The sequence below is a fragment of the Neofelis nebulosa genome, chromosome 4, assembly GCF_028018385.1.
Source record: "Neofelis nebulosa isolate mNeoNeb1 chromosome 4, mNeoNeb1.pri, whole genome shotgun sequence".
Classification (NCBI taxonomy): Eukaryota; Metazoa; Chordata; class Mammalia; order Carnivora; family Felidae; genus Neofelis; species Neofelis nebulosa.
In genome coordinates this window covers 1,320,398-1,341,368 of record NC_080785.1, presented here as the reverse complement: position 1 = coordinate 1,341,368, position 20,971 = coordinate 1,320,398, and the positions used below count along the sequence as shown (strand labels likewise).

Genomic DNA, 20,971 nt, shown 5'->3' with positions numbered 1-20,971 from the left:
TGTCGCGTGTGTGTGGGGGGGTCACTGGTGCACACTGGCCTCGCACAAGGGAATTTTCGTCACCCAAGCAGTCGGCCAGTGTCCTCATGGGGCTTTCCGGTGGCGTCTTTCCGTTACACCGTTTCCTTTACTTTGACGGCGTGGCCAGTGGGGACGCGGGGTGTGTGCGGTGACCCGCCAGCGTTCTGTGCTGGAGGGTCGGGGCTCTGAGACCTGAGTGGAGACCGGTGCGCCCGGAGAAGCGACGGCATCAGCAACCACCGGCATCTTCTCCGGTTTCGTGGGTCCACAGAGGGTTTAGTGCACGCGGCCCGAAGCTCTCCGCTGCCGTAGGTCTACCAGCTGTCAAAGCTGGTCTAACGACTGTCACCAATCACACACGGTAACGTCTTTCTGTTAGGACTCGTCATAGTTGAGCGAGGCAATAAATTTCTGTATTCTGTTTGTTTTGAGACTGCCTGCGTGTTTCTTTGCAGATCTAGGAACCGGATGACCACAGCGTGATCGTGAAACATACTTGCTCTGGAGTGGTAAGTCCTCTCTAGAGAGGTTGGCTCAAGCTTCTGTCCGGGGCTTCCCTTCCTCAGTAAGTAAGCAGGTCTTCTGCTCTTAGTTGAGCTTGCTGAAAACTCTTAGTTCAACCTACAAAGATCACCGAACATCCCAGATGAAAAAGCTCCACCCAGAGGTTCCTTGGATGAGCACACAGCGCGTTTGGGTGGCCCGGGTGGGGAGGTCCCAGATTCACACCACCCTCCCGTGCCCGAAGGTGGTGAGAGAATGAGGCCGGTCCGGTGCCCCGGCCGTCACGCGCCACAGAGGCTCACGTCGACTTCCGGTCCCCGACTCAGAAACAGGTCTCGAGTCACACGGTGGCCGGCAGTCCCTGGTCACGGGGGCTGGTCTGCTTTCTAGCTGCTTCAATAGTTACACCAGCCTCTCTGCAGATGTCTCAACAAGAAATCCCAAATAGGACTGCCAGCCTGCTCTGTGTGTGAATGACAGCGCAGTGGGTCACAAAGGCCCGGACCACAGCGGGACACCCACGCCGGAGGCAGTTCCAGATGCGTGCGGGCCTCGCCCACGGCTGTGCACCTGCCCGGGAAAGGCGCGCTCTGGGCACGGATGCTGGTGTTGCCGGTGTCTGCGTCCTGGCATTGCCCACCCAGCCCCCCCAGGGCTCTGGAGGCACGTGGGGCCAAAAGTTGAGCTGAGTAACGCTTGTCTCCACGACACAAGATATGTCGGCCTCCCGAACCCCCGGTACCACAGACGCGCCCCAGGTGGAGATGTCTGGTGTCCTTGTGGGAAGGGGGACTTGGGACACAGGGGCAGACGCAGAAAGGTGATGACATGTGGGCAGCGAGGGCACAGACAGCCGGCTGCGGCCTGCAGAGAGCCTGGACGGAGCCAGCCCTGCCCACGCCCGGGGCTCTGACATCTCGTCTCTGGGACTGAGTATTAACTCCTGTCATTCGGTGCTGTCCCCGACGCCACACCCGGAGGCGGGGCTCTGTCCTGCTCTGGCTCGCTCACCGGTCCCCAGGCACGCACACCTCCTCCGTGGCAATCACACACGCTCAGCACAGGAGATCAGGTTGTGTTCTTACGAGAACACAGCTGCCCCAGAGAACAATGGGGAGACTGGAGACCGGCTCTCTTTTCAAGTCTTCCAGTAACAGTGGCAACATCTGAAGGGCACCCAGGCAGACACAGTGACCCCGGGGGCCCTCTGTAGTGCTGTCTGAGACAACATTACTACCCCAGGCCTTGCCAGTAGGATGCTTCTGGAAAAGCGAAGAGAGCTTGGCAGGGTACACGTTCACGCAGGTAACTGAGATTTAGAGCAAACGCGCCGCAGGGAGGAACGCCCAAATGGCCCCGGAACAAGCCCTTTCCCGGGAGAAGGGGTGTGACCCTGGGGAAGGGGGGCAGGGGGCAGACTCGGAGCGGCTTCTGGCTTCCTGGGTCCCTGCGACCAGGCCCAAGCGGCCACGCCCCGCACCCAGGGGCCCAGCTCTGCCGGGAGGGCTGCGCCCCGCACCCACAGGCCCAGCACCCAACGGCCCAGCTCCGCGGGGAGGGTGAGCTGCTGGCGAGGAGGCGGCCGTCGCGGAGGGACCACGAGACCATGTCCCGGCGGACGACAGACACCCGGGGAGCGCCCCCTGGGGAGACGCGGTGCCTCCCGCATCCCAAGGGACGCACCCGCGCGCTCGGCCAGTGTCGCAGCAGATAACCCTACCTCGGGCGCAGAGGAGTTCCCCAAATCCGCTGTGCCTGAGACCCCGGGGCGGCCCGTCCGGTGGGGCGACGCCGGCGTCTGGGCCAAGAAGCCGGTGGTGCAGACGGTGCCACGTCTTCGTCCCCATCAGAGACCCACACGGAAGCCGGTCCCACGGTCCCTGCGACAGCGGTGGAGCCGACCCAGAGGGCGCAGGCGCGGACGGGGTGGGTCCCCTGTGGCCGCCGTAAGGAGGGCCACCCTCGGTGGCTGCGGGCACCACTCACGAATCACAGCCTCGAGTCTCCGTCCTCACCGAGGTGCCCGCACGCGGGTTCTGAGAGTCCAGGCACAGCGCGCCGCCCTGCCTTCGCCGGCTGTTCCCCGCTCGCGACCCCTCCCCACGCACGTCGGAGCCCCTCCCGCTTCCCGGCTCCGCACCCCGCCACACCTCCCGGCGTCCCCCTCGCGCCCCACCCCGCGCCCCTCCTCCCTCCTCTACGCACCCCACCCCACCCCACCCCTCCCCCCTCCCCCACGCCCCCGCCCTCCTCCTCCATGCACCCCCGCACCGCCCACTCCTCCCTCTTCCCCACGCCCCCCGCCCTCCACCACACACCCCTGCACCCCCCCCCCCGCTCCTCCCACTGCCCTCTTCTACGTGCCCCCACCCCTCACCGCCCTCCCCCACGCCCCCACCCCGCACCCCCTCCTCTACACACCCCACCCCACCGCCCTCTCCCACGCCCCCACCCCCTCCTCCCTCCTCTACACACCCCACCCCACCGCCCTCCCCCACGCCCCCACCCCCTCCTCCCTCCTCTATGCACCCCACCCCACCCTCCCCCACGCCCCCACCCTCCTCCTCCATGCACCCCCGCACCCCCCACTCCTCCCTCTTCCCCACGCCCCCCGCCCTCCACCACACACCCCTGCACCCCCCCTCCTCCCACTGCCCTCTTCTACGTGCCCCCACCCCTCACCGCCCTCCCCCACGCCCCCACCCCCTCCTCCCTCCTCTACGCACCCCACCCCACCCCACCGCCCTCCCCCACGCCCCCACCCCGCACCCCCTCCTCTACACACCCCACCCCACCAACCTCCCCTACACCCCCACCTCCTCCTCCCTCCTCTATGCACCCCACCCCACCCCACCACCCTCCCCCACGCCCCCACCCCGCACCCCCTCCTCTACACACCCCACCCCACCAACCTCCCCCACACCCCCACCCCCTCCTCCCTCCTCTATGCACCCCACCCCACCCTCCCCCATGCCCTCACCCCCCTCCTCCATGCACCCCTGCACCCCCCACTCCTCTCTCTTCCCCACCCCCCCGCCCTCCACCACACACCCTTGCACCCCCCCCTCCTCCCACTGCCCTCTTCTAAGTGCCCCCCACCCCTCACCGCCCTCCCCCACGTGCCCCGCACCGCCCGCCCCACGTGTGCCGCCCATATCCTTCCAACCCCCCATACCCCCTCCGCCCCCACGGCTCCCTCTTCTCTCCCCCTCGCACTTCCTCTTCCCTCCCCCACACGCCCCCTACTCCTCTTCCCCCTGCACCACCCTCCTCCACTCGCCCCTGCCCCCCAGTTCTAGGGAACCGCTCTACGTCAACACAGCTGATCAGCAAACCTTCCTTCCATCTGCCACGTAAATCCCATCATGTGAGGTGACATATTCACAGGTGCGGAGGGTTGGGACGTGAGCATCTTCGGGCCATTACTCTGCTGCCACACTCAGCAAAGTGACAGATGTAATCCTTTGGAGACTTGGCTTCTCTGGAGGGAAAACGGGCTCTGCGACCCCAGGTTCCCGCCGCGGGTTAGGGACTCTGCGTCCGGGTGGGCAGTTCTCGCCAGGTTCCCCCCAGGGGTTAGGGGTGCTGCGGTCACGTGGGTGGGCGGCTCTCTCCAGGTTCCCACCACGGGTTAGGGACGCTGTGGCCACGTGGGCGGTTCTCTCTGGGTTCCTTCCGAGGGTTAGGGACCCTGCGGCCACGTGGGTGTCGCTCTCCAGGTTCCCACCGCAGGTTAGGGATGCTGTGGTCACGTGGGTTGGCGGCTCTCTCCAGGTTCCCGCTGCGGGTTAGGGACCCTGCGGCCGGGTGGGTGGGTGGCTCTCTCCTGATCCAGCGCAGAAGAAGGCACCAGGCGGCTGAGGTCAGCCTCCCTGCTGAGGGAGGGCCGAAGTCAACTGGAAGTGTTTCGGAAACCTCACTGGTGGAACAGGGCCTCTAGGCAAGTAGGAATTCAGGGGTCACCGGGGGGCGGAGGGAGGACGGTTAGGAAGGGAGGTGCACCTGTACATCGCAACTTCCTGCTAAAACCCACCTCCTGGAAGTCCACACCGGTACCAAGGCTTGCTTCTCGCCTGAACTGAATTTTAATAACGAAAAAATGTCTAAATTGGTGTCAGCCTCCAGAGAAAAGTGGCCAGATGATCTTAAAGCGTTTATTTGCCAAGAAAGAAAACACCTGTTGGACACTGAATGTGCAACCAGAGGAGAGAACTTTGTTCCGGAGACTCTAGAAGCGAACCCGGCCAAAGAGACACAGGGCACCCTAAGCGTTGGAGCCCAGAGGGCACAGGTGCACGTATCCCAAGTGAGAAGGGAGAATCAGCAGCTACAGACGCAGGGGCTTCAAAACTCAGGAGGCCACGCGCGGAGGAGAGGGGACGTAAACCAAGGATGGGGACGAGCGAGGACGCAAACCTCACGGGACACACGTCCGGGAGGCTGACGTCCTGTGGGCTGAGGGAGTACGCACGGGGGCAGAGGAGTCTGACAGCGGCATCTGTTCAGACCAGAAGAGTCTAATAGCCGCCTCTTTTTATCGGGATGAGACAGACCTGTCTGGTGCCGATGAAACCACGTAACCAGGTAATTTAGAGGAAATGCACTCAATCACGACTCTGCCTCGACCACCTCTGTCAAAGAGAACACTTTTTCAGACCAGGAAGGGCAGAGAAGAGACACTTAGGGGGTGGACAGACGGTGGGCTGAGTGGACAGAGTGGTGGGGTGCCCACTCGCTGTCGGGGTCCCGGGCGCCAGCCAGGTGAGCGAGGGCAGGGTGTTGCCAGTGTTCCGGGTGAGGCCACAGGAGCACGCCGCTCCCGTTCAACGGAAGCCGCGCGGGGACGCGGACCCGCACCGCCACTCTGGATCTCGCGGCGGCCCCGGGCCTCTGCGCCCTGACCGCGTGACCAGAACGGGGCGAAACGGCAGGTCTGCAGACCAGCAGGCGAGTTTCCCGCCGGCCCAGCAGGATGGGCAGGCTGCGAACTGCGTACTTCGTGAGGCTCTGGAACGGGAATGTGGTCAGTGGGAGAGTAGCTTCATTAGGGACAAGTCACGTCAGAGAACAAAGGAGGTTGTTTTAAAGTTAAAAAGAGCCGGAGACGTCAAACCCCAAGTGCAGGGGTGACCCTTAACGAAGGTTCATGGTAGACAAACGTGGACGGGAATTAGACAGCACTGGGGTGTTACTGCTGGTTTTCTTAGCTGTGACAGTGCAGTTGTCGTAAGTGGGAGAATGTCCCCCGCTTAGGAGGCACCGGGGAAAGCAGGTAAGTAGACGTCCCGATGGCCGAGACTCACTTCGAAGTAGTTCAGCCAAAAAATAAGTAAAGCGCACGCACACGCTGGGCAAATCGGCGGAGTACTGACCGGCAGGTGTCGAGCGTGGGTGTGGGATGCCACCACCAAGTTGTCATTTCAGCCTGAGTGTCTCCAGACTCTTGCAGTAAATCGCGTGCGGGAAAATCACGCCAGGCTGGTCACATTTCGTCTTTGCGAGGGGCTCCCGGGCTGGCCCGCGCGGGAGCCCCTCCGGTGGGATCTCACTGCTGGCCCATCCTCCCCAGGGTCAGGAGGGCGGCCTGAGCCTAACCGCTTGGCCTTAAGGGCTGGCTCTTCTACGGGCGACGGGGAAGACAGAACCCGAGTCTGTCAGGGTGAACAGAGATACGGTATCTGTGGCATCTGCCCCCGGGTCTGGCACGAAAATGCTCGACAAGCATCTGGACGTGACCGGGGCCGAGAGGACGCCCTCCCGACCCGGGCCGTGCAGCAGGGCTGTTGGCCAAGCCTCAGCTGACGAACAGCCACCGACGTCCCCGCACGGGTCTGTGCCCACGTGCGGGAGGCTCGGGGGAACAGGGCCCCGCAACGACCCTGTCGGGTGTCTTTCTCTGGAAAACTTGAAGACGCGGAAGTCCCGTTCATAAAAGGTACGGGTGGCTTGGCGACAGACGGAGGCGCTACATTGAACCAGGAATCCGGATCTTCGTGACTTCGAATGAGGACGGATGTGAAACACCTCTCAGGCACCTGTGTGAGGGCGTGGGGACCGGGATCCCGGGGGACAGAAGGGGCCCCCGGACTTCAGCTGATGGCGACCTCAAGACGAGCGGACCTCGTGGCTTGTGACGGGCCTGCCGCGCAGCGAATGTGAGATTGCAGCGGACGGCGGCGTGCCCAGGGCGGGGAGGGGTGCGGCCACGCCCTCTGAAGGGCCACCGGATCGCTCTGGCCAAAGAGACCGGAGCCCGTCTGGAGGGGTCAGGCCCAGCGGCCGGCGGCCTCAGGGCCCCCACGGCGTCAAGGGTCGTGAGTCGCTCCGCGAAGGGAATGCTGGGGCGGACACAGCCACGCCGTAGGGGGTCTCCCGAATCTGTGGCCCAGCTGGTGGAAAGGGGTAAAGATGACAGAACATCGGAGCCCCGAGTAAGTTGTGCCAACAGTCAACGCCCTTGGAACCCCGAGGGGCTGGTGGCGGGGTCTGTGCCATGACCGCGTAAGGATGCCGCTTCCAGGCGCCCTCCGGACGTGGCCCGTGGAGAAGGACTCCTGCTCCTGAAACGCCGCGTTTGCCTCTTCCCGACTTCCCGTAGAAACACCACCTCCCCTCCGGTCTCAGGCAGCGCGGCCGCGGGGACAGCTTCTGCGTGGTGCAGCCACGAGAAAGCCCACACAGAATTCGCTGGGATACTTCCTTGTCGACGTCAGCAAACCCGCAGCCTCCCCGCATCTGGAGGCAGAGATTCGGACGGCTCCCAGACCGAAACACGGCAGCCACGCCCGGTGCTTCTCTGGACCCATAACTCCCTCGTGGGGGTGAGACGCGTGCAGACCCTTCTCACACCAGAGGAGGACAGATCCCGCTTGCTTACCAGATTTAGGAGTCTCACCCAGGACCAGTGCTTACGGGCAGATCGGGGCAGGTCCGGGTGGCTCACAAGTGCCCAGCCCAGAGTATTCTTCTACGGGGAGCCTGCTTAGAGTTCAGAAAAACAAATTTAAACCGAACATTTGTTTGGAAAGAAATTATTTTCCGTGTGTTGTTTTAAGGGCAGCAACGCTTAGCCAAAGTGCCGCAGTTCTTGTATGTATTTCAAATATTCATCTCTGGGGACGTTTGAAATTTGTGTCCATTTTTCTGACACAGAAAATGTCAGGCTCGTGCACAAGCATATGTGGGCAGTCCCACCAGTAGAGGGTATGGCTTTGAGTCCCAGCGCCCTCATCTGGCAAGTGCAGGGCTGGTTCCGGGGGGATTAGAGGCGATGGGGCGGGGGGGGGGGGGCGGCTTCATGTACTCAACTGTGGCCTTGTGCCACCAGGTGCCCTGACGTGGGGGACAGCTAGGCAAGGTCAGCCGTCATCCCCACCTGGCCAGGTCCGTGAGGCAAGGCAGGGGCGCCCGCGGCTGCACCCTGGCTCCGGAGCTGAGCTGTGATCTCTTTCACGACAAAGCCCCGAAAAGCCAGACTGGGAGGATGTTCCATTGAGGGCCTTTCGCTCGGTCTCTGGGTATCTGGGTCCTGGGCTGTTCCCTCTGGTTTCACCTCTAAGTGTTCTTGGTCTCCATCTAATCTCTCCCTTGTTTTTGTGACACAGAATCGAAAACATTTTTTTTTTTTTGTTTCAGACGGTATGCCAAAATAGCATCATATTCCTGTTCTTAATTTAAAAAGCAGATGAGCAGAATATTGCATAATTCCTCCTAAAAATACAAATACGTTTAGGAAGCATATTAAATTCTTCAAACTTGTACGATGACGGAGCACAGACAAAGCCGGTTCATCTGTTCCTAAATCGTCCTCGGAAACACAGCTCCAGGCTGTCAGGGATGGAAAATGGATATCGGAGCCACTTTTGAATTTCCCACGGGACCTGCCAGCCTCCGCTAGAAGCCCCGGTGTGGGAGCAGGGGACGCCCTCAGACGGGCCCCAGACGAGTAAGGGCGCGCAGGAGGGCGGAAGGCAGAGGGCGCAGGGAGTGTGGGCATGACAGGCCCTGGGAAGCCCCGGGAGTCCAGCTGGTAAACCCCGTGGGCACGGACTGGTGCGCATCACGGACGTCACGAGTCCCGTCTCCCGGATGGAGGACCGTCTGCGTGGACGGGAGGCCCGGGCCGCGGGGTCCCGCCAGGCGCACCCAGGAACCCGTCAAACCAGGCAACGGGGGAGCGGGGTGGGAGACACCGGGGAAGCCGGCCGAGGCTCCCACCCGCCGCCGCAGGCCCGGAGCGCTGCGCGTGCCGGGGAGGGTGCCTTCTGCGCTCACGGGCGCCGGCCACCTTTTCACAGACACTACCAGCCGCTTGCCCAGCGCCTTGTGGTTCCACCACGGGGCCGATTGTGTGCCGTGCGGGCCGTGCACGCTCACCACCCGGACGCGGGGTACTCGTCTCCGGTGGAGTCTGGCAGGACCGAGGAGAGCGTAAGCCCTGCTGTCCCCATCCTGCTCAGGGAGGGACGAGGGCCGAAATCTGCTGGCAGGATTTCCCTCTACACGTGAAGGAGGCCGCAAGTGTGGGGGACAGTGGGGTCTCCGGGTCACCCACGAAAATGCTCCCGTGTCACTGTGTCAGTGTGCTTGCCCTGCCCTGCCATCCGTGGCCAGCACAGCTGCCCCTTCGTGACCCCAGACAGCCAAGAGCACCCGGCCAGGCTGCTGGGGCAGGGGCACCGGCCACCTGCCCCCCAGCGCCTGATCCAAGAAGGGCGGACGTCAGGGGCACCGGGGCCTTGGGACAGGACGTGCTACCGTCGCTAAGGTCCTGGCCTGTGGCCACAGGGACAGCGGGGGGCACCTGCCGTGGTCCGGAGGGGTGCTGGAGGGAGATGCTTTGGATTTAGTATTTACCACAAGGGACCTGATAGTCCACGTAAGCGACCAGACCCAGGGACGCGTTCCGTCCCAGTTTGCTGAGTGTCGGCCCCAAACAGCTAAGAGTTCCAGGTACAGGCAGAAGCCTCCTGGACTCCCCATCTAGGCCCTGAGCACCGCGGCCACGTTAGATCCTCGCGTGGCCCCGTATCTAGCAGCAGCCTGGCACGCAGTAGGTACTTAATAAATGTGTTAGTCAACGGCTTTTTTTTTTTTTTTTTGCTTCTAAATATAAAACACATAGATGACAACAGCTCCTCTGCTATTAAAGCCCTTCAGGGAAAAACTCCTCAGACCTCACGGAGACAGAGGACCTAGCCTGAGCCCTCACTGACCTGTTAGAAAACATCACACCCAGAAGCGCGTTCAGATTTCGAGGGTCTGTGATGCTGTCGTCAGTGTCTAAGGTGACACGAGATGCCAGCTTTTAATCTTTCTGACCTGTAAACTCGGATCAGATCACTGCCATTTACATCTGAGCATCTCCCGAGGCATCTACTCCCGAGGCATCTACTGGGCCAGGCGAGGGGGTCCGGCAGGAGACGGCCTGTGGCCACGCCACCAGGCTGCATCATGGGCTCCAAAAGGCTGGGACCCGGGGTCTGGGACATGGTGGCGGGGGGGGGGGGGCGGCTGTCCCTACCGTGGACGCGGATTTTGCTGAGGGTGTGGCTTTGCTGTGCCCTCAAAAATGTCAGCCGACAACATTTTATCATGTCGGCCGTACGTGCAAGGACCCCTCATCTGCAGATACTAAGATAGTAACTCCGTGCACACGTTTGCTCTTCACAGATCAGCGTTCAGTGAGGGTCCGTTCGTGTCAGACACTTTGGTCACAAACGCACCTCCGATCCCTCTCCTCTCTCCTCCGTGCAGGGCGGGTTCATACGTGAATCAAAGCGCAACCCTGGCCTGGAACGTGCTAGAACACAGGAGGTTGACGCACCTGTTAAGTGACGCAAGAAAAGGAGCCCCGCCAGGCGGGTTTGTTTGATCACGTCCTCTGCGACCTCTCCTTCTGTAGGTCACTGCTAACACACTCAACCCCTGACGTAACTTTGTCTCCTACTCGGCGCAAATTGCTTTGCAGAACTGGTCTCTTTGTGTCGCTGCTTTCTGGCGGTGATTCCCGGCCAGAGTCGGCCCTCGGCGACGCCTGTTGACCCGAGTGTCAGGCGGGAAGGCTGCCGTGGCACCGACCAGCGCTCACGCCCTGCCCACGACGTGGCCGGCGCTACGCTAACCGCCCTCGGGGCTTGGCGATTCCAAGGAAGACAGTACGACCCCGATTACAGACGAGGAAGAGGTTCGCAGCAGCTCAGAAACGAGTCTCACGTTGCACGGTGACAGCCAACAGAGCAAGTGCCGGTCGGGGCACAGCCACCCCCAACCCGGGACTGTGCCGCTGGAGCACAAAGGAAGGAGCCGACCCCGTTTTCGGGCTAGGGACGGCTTCCCAGGGGTGGCGTGTTCGCCGGCCGGGCGCCGGGGGTGGGGACAGCGGGAAAAGGAGGCGACGGCAGGCGGGGGCAGCCCACCCCACCCGTCACTGAGGGCCGCCCTCCCTTGGCCGGGGCCCCCGGGCGGCTACGTACAGGTCAGCACTGCCGGAGAGCGGTTCTTGTGTGCGTTCTCCGCCCTCTGGGCCACGAGCGAGCTGTTGGGCTCCGCCTGGTAGGCACACAGCGCCTCCCACTCCTTCTCCAGGCGGTTCTTGTTCTTCAGGTGGTCCTCCATGTAGGCCTGGAGCGGAAAACACAGAGTCAGGGAGGCGTCGTGACACCCAGGGGGCCAATGGACAGTGCAGCCCACACGTCCCCTGCGGGCACGCGTGAAGAAGCCGGTTCCTACCGGATCCAGTAAGAACACGTGTTCTGCTGGTCGGTTCCCGGGGGCTCAAGATGTGCTCACTCCGGGCGCGGAGCCTGGGCATCAGGGACACTTGGATCATGACGGGGGGGGCCCTGTCCGCTATTATGAACTGACCGGGGAGAAAGAAGTGCACACGGAGGGCCAGACCTGGTCACCTGACCAAAAGCTGGTGTAGATAACGTGTCCGGACAGAAGCCATTTTCCTTGTAACTGGCCCACTTTTCTGGATCCAGCGGGCGTGATGCAGAAGATATTGGCTGCTCTGATGCGTGAAACGCCACAGAGCTTGTGGCGGTAAAAACACAGAAAACACCACAGAGCCTGTAGCGGGAAAAACACAGACCCGAAGCGATGGAAGCAGACACCTTGACCTTCGGCTGCTTGGCCCTAAGTTTTCCGGGCACCTGCTTGTCGTCAGCGATCGCTAGACGTGGACGAGGAAATGCCTCCGGAACATTCCCTCCCACAAAGACAACCACAGGGGCCGGCATCTCACCAATCTAGGTAGTGGTGAAACGACCGTGATCTTGAGGAAAAACATTGCAAATGACCGAACCCCAGCTGCTTTGTCGTGCCCGAAGGAAAGAGGGTCGCACCTGTAACATCTTGTTTGTGCTCTTCAGTGTGTTGTGTGTGGACACACATGTTCAGCTAGTCCCACCAACAAAATAAAACCCGAGCACGCAGGTCCGGGTCTCTAGGGGTCAGGCACCCCGACGTCTCCCCAAGGATTGGCACCCCACCAGCCCCCACCGTCCTGTCACCCCAAGTGAGCACCCAGCTCAGGCCCCCACAAGGACCAGGACAGGCCTGCTCCATGTCTCCTCCCCGGCCAGCTGCTCGGGGCTCAAGGGGCCCGGGGAGAAGGAAGGGAACTCAAGCCAGTCCTGCTGGGTCCTCCTTCCTCTTATCGCAGTTTGGACTAGCGTGGACTCGAGTCGTTTTGTTATTCACTCAACAGGCACCTACTCTGTCCATGTTGGTCTACAAACCACGGAAAGCCGGTGCCTCGGTGGGCGCTGTGGGAGGGAAGACATCGCCTTCAGGGTCTGCCTGGCCCGGGGGGGCCAGCGATGGGCTGTGACCAGAAGCTGGGACCTGGGTTATGACTGTCACATATCTTTCGTGGCCCCTGCTGAGGCCACTGAGGGAACCAGCTGACAGCCTTCTGTGCAGATGACGGAGAACCACACGAACCACACAGTGGGTGCTTTTTCTGTGACACGCCCTGGACCCTCCTTGCCAGGGCCTGACTCTGGGACCCCCACCCAGTCCCTCCAGTTTCCTCACACGGGGAGGACACGAATTTAAGTGGCCCAATCCAGAAAACGTCAACTGCAAACTGCTTTTTTTGGAGACAACCATTATGGAATATCGGATGCATATTTTGGTGCCAAAGTTGTCCTAATAAGGACGTTTCAGCATGATACAATATTTAAGTTTTGTGAAATAGTCCTCTAGCTAAAATATGGTGTGGTGGGGGGAGGAGTAGTTCTGGCTCACGTGTGTGGTTTCAGTGCTTCCGAACTTTCCTCAAGATCAGATATCGTCTGCGAAACAGGCACGGGATGTTATCTCAGACCCTCCACCTGCAGCTGTTTATGGGTTTACAGTCACCTCAACTATGGGGCGTGAAGGCTGCAAGGTCAATTCAATTTCTAAACTTATGGCAAGAAATACACACCGGACTCCAGGAGGGAAGCTTGGTGGTAAGACGGAGGAGGGAGCAAAGGCATGGTTTTTCTGAGAACAAACTCTTCTAAAGTGATAACTTGATTCTATGAAAGTTGAGATAACTTTCCAGCCTCTCGGCCTGTGTTGCTTCCATAGACACTCCTGTGTCTGCCCGGTTCGGGGCGTTTCAAGTTGATCCGTTCTGTTAATGTTTTTATGCAACATCACTTATATTAAACTGATGTAATTTCCCCTTTCACGGTTTAGGAGAGTTTCCTCTCTCATGTTTGGGGACAAGATGCTATTCACCTGTGACAGGAGAGGATATTTCCATGTTGTCTGTAAAATAATGTGTTTTAAACAACGGCAAAAACAAACTGCCTGTGGGGTCCTGTCCCTCAAGGGTGTGGGACGTATGAACTAGAACAGGTACAGTAAGCCTCCTCAGACACAGTTGCTTTTGGGAATAACTGGGTAAATTAACGTGTAATTGAAACACTGCTCATGTTCTTTCCCCCAGAGTGAGTGTGTAGCTGGAGTTGTTTTAAAAACTGACATTCTAATACTTTTGTTTTATCTCTGTGTGTGTCTGTACATTTTTATTACACATGTAGCATTCATAGAAAAGAAAGATAATGAAGGTCAGCAGAATGAAAACAAATGCCACTAATAACTCCACCACCCAGAGCTAACCATAAGGCTTCGATAAGCCCCACCCTTGTTGGCATGTGCTTCGGCCGCTTTTTTTCCCCCTTGCTTATCACCATCGCTTCAGCTTTGGACAACATTTTTATTATAGGACTTTCTTACCTGAATTGAAAAGAAGCAGAGATGAAGCTTTCCTCTTATATTCAAGGAAGCCGAGGCCTAGATTTGTGAAACCATGAGCCCGAAGTCCCCAGCAGTCAGGGGCAGCACCTAAGCTTGGGTCTGCCATCTGGGATGCTGCTGTTTGGTCTTGGCTCACTGCTGCATCCTTCTCCCCGCACCCTGACCTTCACATCCACAGAACTTCTGGTCCCAGGTACCATCCGTTTCAGAAATCACTAATGGAGCCTAGACTAGCACTGCCCTCTGTCTAAACTTCATTTTACTAACCTGCGCCTTTCTATCTCAATAAGACTATTTCCCAGTGTTTTGATGTTCCACCCCATATCGCCATCACTCTCTATGCTTTGTTCATGCGGAATCTTCTGTAATGAATCTATCCAGACTTTAAGGTCAGTGCAAATGCTCCTGTCTCCTTTGTGAGTCTGAGATGTGCCTACTGCCAGCCTCTCTGATCCTCCTTTCCTACGATTCAACCCTTTTCATCAGACACTTACTATTTTAAAAACTACGTCCTGTGACATTAATCACATTCTGCTTTGTGCTACAGCCTGGTGGGGGGGGGTGTGTCAGGATCTTCTTCCTCTCATGAGATCAATATTTTTGAAAATGGGGCCCATGTCTCATTCACTTGGCATGTGCTTTGGGCACACAGTCAGTATTTGCTGGATGATTGCTCATAACCTGGAAATTTCTAGAAGTAATTTGTGTTACAAATAAACATTTTACGTCAATGACAGCATCCAAAAAAAAATGCATTAGAGTCTTCTGGAAGTTGGGAGAATTGCTCTTAAAGGTAACATAAGGGCTTTGGAATGGTTCATTATATGTTTCCTCACCGCCTTCTTCCTTTCTGGGTTACCCAAGCAGCATGTCTATGATCCATACCCAGTAGGCGTGGTGGCCACTGCAATGTAATGGCAGCCTCAGGAGCCTGGAGACACAGCAACGGTTGAGAAAGCTCTTCTCCCTGAGCCCCTCCTCTTCCTTCTGAGTCCAGACCCTGTGTCATCTCCCCGAGTCCTTCTTTGTCATTGTGTGAGAACTCCTGTGCTCGGGATACAACAGCGCCATCACTGGTGTGATGGGGGTGTTTCTAGAACCTGCCGTCCCAGCTGCGAGCAGCTGCTGGTCAGGGCCCCGTCTCACGCACATCACTTTACACAGCCCCCGTTCCTGGCCCTTGTGAGTACCTCCGAGTCGAAGCTTTGAGAAGGAAGCCCTGGGATACACAAAGTACTCGTTAACGGTACCAGACGGGAGCCAGGCACATGCAGGTGGGGTCCCCCACGACGGGCAGTCTGAAGAGCCGGTGCTCGGTGTTAGTTGGTTCAATTTGAAGAGCTTAGATACATGAATTTTGATGGCTCCTGTGGTTCGTCGGGAATGTTTGGAAGCTGGTCTTTGATCTTTCCGAGCTGCTCACTGCACCCTTAGTATTTGTGGGTGACGGAGGGAGAGGTTCTGAAAGGGTTCTTGGCTGGAAGAACTCAGCATCGCATTTCTATATTCTTGACCTCCATCGGGATTTTATTCCAGCTGATTTTAGGTAAGACCCGAGTGGGGAGCTGTCCGAACCTTCTTGAATTCTGATACTTTCCTGGGATCCAGGCTTAATGTGCTCACAGAAAGGATAATTCCCAGATCCCACTGCTTGTGGGAAAAGGCCCGCAGGTTCCAGAACGTGGTTTCCCGAGTTATAACCGGCACACGCTGGCTGACACCGGCCTCGGGCCACATGGCGCCAGGTGACGGTGCTCCAGCATTTCCTTTGAGTTCTTTGCGAGGTGAGAAGGATCCCAGCTTTCATAAGCCCTATTTTGTGAGACACTCACCCCATCAGAGGTTCTCCTGTTTAATCTTCCTCTTGCGAGCCCAGCTCCTCACTTTACACCTTCTTTTTTCTCGCTCACACTATTAGACCACGGGTAGGAAGATTACAAACACTTTCTGGGTCACAAGGACTGTGTGCCGCCAGAGGACTTTTCAAACAGTTCCCTGTGTCAGACAAACTGGCCTCCACATTTAATGGGGTAACTTTACACGGATCCCAAACCTCTGGGACAAAAATGTTACTGCTTGGAGACATGTCCACAGTTTGTCAAGATAGCTTAAATATTTTCTGCAGTGTTTTCTCATTGAATTGTCAACGCCGTGAGCTCGGGAAAGTGATTTCTAGAAATATAGATCATCTGGGATGCTCTGCAACATAAGGGGGTTTTGCTAATAACCACAAGAGCACTTTGTGTCTTCAGGAGATGATTTTGGCTACCATCCACAAAGCCTTTAGGAAAGCCTGGAGGAGCTTTTGCTGAACTGGGAGGCAGTAAAATGGAACAGGCACCGGACTTGATCTTGAAGGACTTCTTAACAATGTAATAAACAACAAGGATTGGTCCTCACGTAGCTGCTTCTTGGTTGTACTTCTGGGCAAACCACCCAATCTCACCCACCTTTAATTCACTACTATGTAAACTGGGAATCACAGTACGTATTTCTGAAGGTGGTTCTGAGGGTTGACTGGGTCAGTATGTGACATACGCTTTGTGAATTAAAAAGTGTGAACAGGCAGAAAGGATGGCGATCATGGTGGGTATCAGCTTTTCACTAGAAAAAGAGGGAATCTCTTGCGGGGCGCCTGGGTGGCTCAGTTGGTTGAATGTCTGGCTTCGGCTCAGGTCAGGCTCTCAAGTTCGTGGCTTTGAGCCCCGCGTTGGGCTCTGTGCTGACAGCTCGGAGCCTGGAACCTGCTTGGGATTCTGTGTCTCCCTCTCTCTGCCCCTCCCCTGCTCCCACTGTATCCCTCTCTTTCTCAAAAACAAATAAACATTACAAAAAATTAGAGAAAGAGGGAATCTCTTTAATTCCCTTTCAGATTCCGTGGCTGTATCGCAGTTCTGGGGACACTGCCGTTACCTGATCAGCCATGACACAGTACATCTCCACCAATACCAGCCGCTGACCACAGCTTGGATGCAGAATTCAAGGGGCGATCGCAGCAGCACCTTTACTGGGGACACACCATTGCTGCAAGCGAGTGTAGCGACACCGTCACAAACACCACCAGAGACACGACTAAGAGGAAGCACCGTCAAACACGCGGTTCGTGGTTTCCAAGTTGTGTCCTTTCACGGGGGTCGGTGGTCTTCCGAAAGCACTCGGCTTCTGCGTCGTGTGGATAGAACCGACACGTGCTCAGGCTGCCATGAAATCAGGGATGGTCCCAGAACCCAGCCCCGTCCTCTCTACTGGCTGCTTTCCGTTGACTCCTGCGTAGGGAGCGAGAAGTTTGATGGCCAGTCTTGAGAAGAGGAGTCACTGGAAAAGGCCAGCGCAGAGAAGGTGAGACATCCGGCGGCTACTTAGAAAGATGTTTTCCGGCGCGGGGAGAGGAAGGTCACAGCCTGCGGTGCTGCTGGCTCAGCGCCCTCGGCCCGAGCCATGACCGGAGAGGTTTCAGGGCTTTGGTTTAATGTCAACATCAAGGGCAGTTTCCAGGATCACCAGGGAGATGGTCCCACTTCTTACAACTACTGTTTCACCACATTCAACAGGCCAACGTCCACCCTTCGATGCCGGCAGGAAGTGTTGCCGCCTGCCTCCCGACGCCGGGACGATGGAGCGTGCAGACTCGTCCAGGGCCATGTGGACCCGGGCCGCAGAGCTGGGGTCCCCGCGGTTGGCTCGTCCGGTGCCTCCTGGGTCCCAGCTGCCACAGGCACCCCGCCAAATCCACGTGGAGGGGCCGGCTAGAGCCCGGGGGGACCGCGAGTTTAGCTCGGTGAAGCGTCCGAGACACCGTGTGTTCCTTCGCGCTCTTACCGCCAGCGATGAAGGGCGGGAGGCTGGGCGGTGCGGGCCGCTGCATTAGTATCAAAGCGAGCAGTGGAGACGAATCCCCAGCGCCAAATGCTAACACTCAGACGGATCGGGACCACGTACCAGTCAGCAAGACACTCAGCATGATGCCCCCTCAGTCACCGTCTACGGGCGCCGTTAACGTCGCGGCGTCCTCACGGGTGTCTGGAGACCTCCACCGCTTTGCGGTACGATATGAACCGAGTAGAAAGCGTCCTGGTGAAATTTCGTTTTACCCCAGGAGCAAACGTCCTCCCGCTGCGGCTGAGGCGTATGAAGGAAGGCTGGGGTTTGGAAAGGCCCAGTTTCTGCGCGCGAAGCTCTGTTTCCACTCCTTTCTTTACCCTGGTGCCTCTCGCCACGTTACTTGACCGACGTGACCATCAAGCCTTCCGCGAGAGCGCTCGCCCGCTGCCCATCCCCATGATGGGCCTGCGGCTGATGTCGTGAGGTCGGCTGGGAGAGGACAGCCTTTAAGAGCAAGGAGAAAGCTGTTTCTGCTGCCTTTTGGAGAAACGGGGACCGTTTCTCTCTTTGAAAATAAACACCGTGACTTGTCCTCATTAATGCAGTGGAGGGAATGTTTCTGTTGAATGATTGAATTCCAAGCACAAAGTACGAAAAATGAAGGCAGAGGCTCGATGGGGTCAGGGGTGCCGCTTGGCTCGCACGGCCACGGCCACGGCCACGGCTTCATCAGGAGGGGCTGTGCACCTGTCTCTGCAGAGCGCCGCGCCCGACACGCTTGCACGTAATTTACCGTGCAGCGGGCATGTTAAGATATTCGAAGTTCAAAATCAGAAATCCGGAATAGTTACAGCTCCCAGGACAGATCTGGCTAAACGATCCGAGGACAGTTTTGTCATTTCTCAGTGTAGACAAGAGGTGCTGGGAGCCGGACTCCTGAGCCCCATGGCTGTATCCCCACTGCCAGCAGACGCACACAACAGGAGCACACGGTGCGGCCCCGCACCGGGGCAGCCCCCCCCACCCCGGCCCACGCGACCGCTCTGGGACGGCTGGTCTCACGGCAGGCTAACGCTTGTGCCGTGCTCCTCTAAACGCACAGCGGAGGCACGCACGTTGTCCTTAAAAACAGCCCCGCCTGCAGACCCAGAAAGGGCTCGAAGCCTGTGCTGTCAGTGTGCAGCTTCCTGGGGAAAAGCAAACACAGTTTGGGGCGTGTGCACGAAAAGCCTGAACAAGCCTGCACGAGGAATGAGCGAAGGACCACGCAGTTCCCCTCCTTTTTATACAGTTAAAAAATCACCTCCACGGAAATCCGTTTGAGGAGGGAACATTCCATGCGTCGCTCGCCCTGGGCAGCCCGGCCTGCAGGGGCCTCGCGTGGGCAGCAGAAGCGGTTTCCCGACAAGTGTGAGCCAGCGTCATTGCCCCCAAAGTCTTCCCCCGAAAGCTCTGAGGACCAGCCCAGGGGCCCCTGGAAACTTCTCAGGGCTGTCTGCACGTGACCCAGAAATGCCCTGCGCCCCGGCAGCCTGCAGTGGTAGAAATGTGCTTGTTAACGTGGTGGAGAAACCCTCAAATACTGCCAAGTGGAGCCTTCATCAGAGGAAGCCCCAGCTTACGCTCCGTTCAGGCACAGAGGGGAGTCAACACGGTGACAGAATGCAGCCCGGAAGGGACAGAAAAGCACGCGTGCTGGTTTTGAGGCTGTGACATGGAATTCCCTGTGCCATTTAAAACCCTTTTCGTAATCGAAAAATAAAACACAAAAATGCAAGAACTAGAAAGACAAACAAAAGCTCTAAAGAAAACATCATCGGGGCGCCTGGGTGGCGCAGTCGGTTAAGCATCCGACTTCAGCCAGGTCACGATCTCGCGGTCTGTGAGTTCGAGCCCCGCGTCGGGCTCTGGGCCGATGGCTCGGAGCCTGGAGCCTGTTTCCGATTCTGTGTCTCCCTCTCTCTCTGCCCCTCCCCCGTTCATGCTCTGTCTCTCTCTGTCCCAAAAGTAAATAAAAAAAAAAAAAGTTGAAAAAAAAAATTAAAAAAAAGAAAACATCATGTTTTTCCAAGAACTTCCGGGAAGCCCCCTCCACCCCGACCGACGTGCTTCTGGAGGGGCAGAGGGACAGCAAGGCGCAGGGACCGGCTAGGGGACACAAACACCAGTTAAGCCTTGATGACGTAGCACTTAACCAATGGGGGGCTTCACTATAATTTTACCATGGTTTTGGTCTTGGTATTCTGCATCTGGCACAAAGTCCAGAATCGCAAGAAACCATACGGACGAAAGAGAGGTCTTGAACAGGGATGGAAGCCTGCAGGGCACTTCCCGGAATCGGGAAATAATTAACCCGGCCGCAGGGTCATCTTTAGCGGGTGCTGGACAGAGACGGGGGCACGCTGAGACACCTGTGCGGGCGCTGGAGACACAGGCTCGTCAAATAAGTCTGTGGCTTCCGCTAACCTTTACCTGACAGATTTGCAGAAGAAGAAAGTCGCAATTTTATGAAGACTTACGACGAAAACTTGGATGGAAAGTGTTGATAATGAACACGTTCTGTCCCGGAAAGGTTCTAATTCACCAAGTTGGAGAAGTAAGCAGTCCTGTCCTCCTTACCTCTGACTAAACGGGAGGAGGGGAGGCGGTTTGTTTTCTGCGGGGCGTCGTCTAGCCCGACCTGGTGCTCGGGTGTGCGCGTGGGGCCACAGACGCGGTCTCTGCGGGGGGACAAAGACGGGAGCCGCGTGCGGCGGCTCTGTGTTTCAGGCGGTCATTCTTCAGGCAGCTCGGCGAGCTTAAGTAAACCATTTTATGAATCTTATCACCTTATTTAACATCTTAAAAATTAAGGTTATGTGAGCACAGGTTAAGGTACAAAGATGAAAACTTACAAGCGATGGAAAATAATTGAGAGAATTACAGCATCTTTTCTATACGTGTACAGCCATTAGTGTTTAAATTTAGGGCAGAGAAGTCATGAGTGAAAGCTGGATTTCTCCTCTAATCATGGGGGAGGGAGGCCACACCGGCACGCCTACTTCAGAGCCCTGCCCCTGTGTTGGCCGTGCAGCTATGTATTCACTCATCACTGACATTGTTACAAGCACATCAGACCAGCCGGGGCATTTGTGTGTTCTGACCCAGCAAAGAGTCTGTCCTCGTGGGGCTGGTTTCTTCTGCTGGAGAACGGGCCACATCCGAATCAACAAAAGTGACATGAAAAGTGCCGTGAGGCGGGAGGCAGGGGTCCAGACCCCCCGGAAGGGAGGCCCCTCTGAAAAACTGGTTCCCAAGTGCATCCCGCAAGCTGGGAAGGGCTCATCATACAAAAATCGAGGGGTAATACAGGGAGACAGAACAGCCA

The 20,971-nt window shown here is 57.8% G+C and overlaps 1 protein-coding gene across 6 annotated transcripts in view; it reads right to left on the bottom strand.

The window, feature by feature from the left end:
• Window positions 1–20,971, bottom strand: part of PTPRN2 (protein tyrosine phosphatase receptor type N2) — an 831,667-nt gene that overhangs the window by 47,982 nt on the left and 762,714 nt on the right. For all 6 annotated transcript variants that reach the window (XM_058723632.1, XM_058723627.1, XM_058723630.1 and 3 more), the window contains one exon: window positions 11,001–11,148. In XM_058723632.1, coding sequence (XP_058579615.1) covers window positions 11,001–11,148 — 148 coding nt within the window. The remainder of the gene's footprint in view (window positions 1–11,000; window positions 11,149–20,971) is intronic.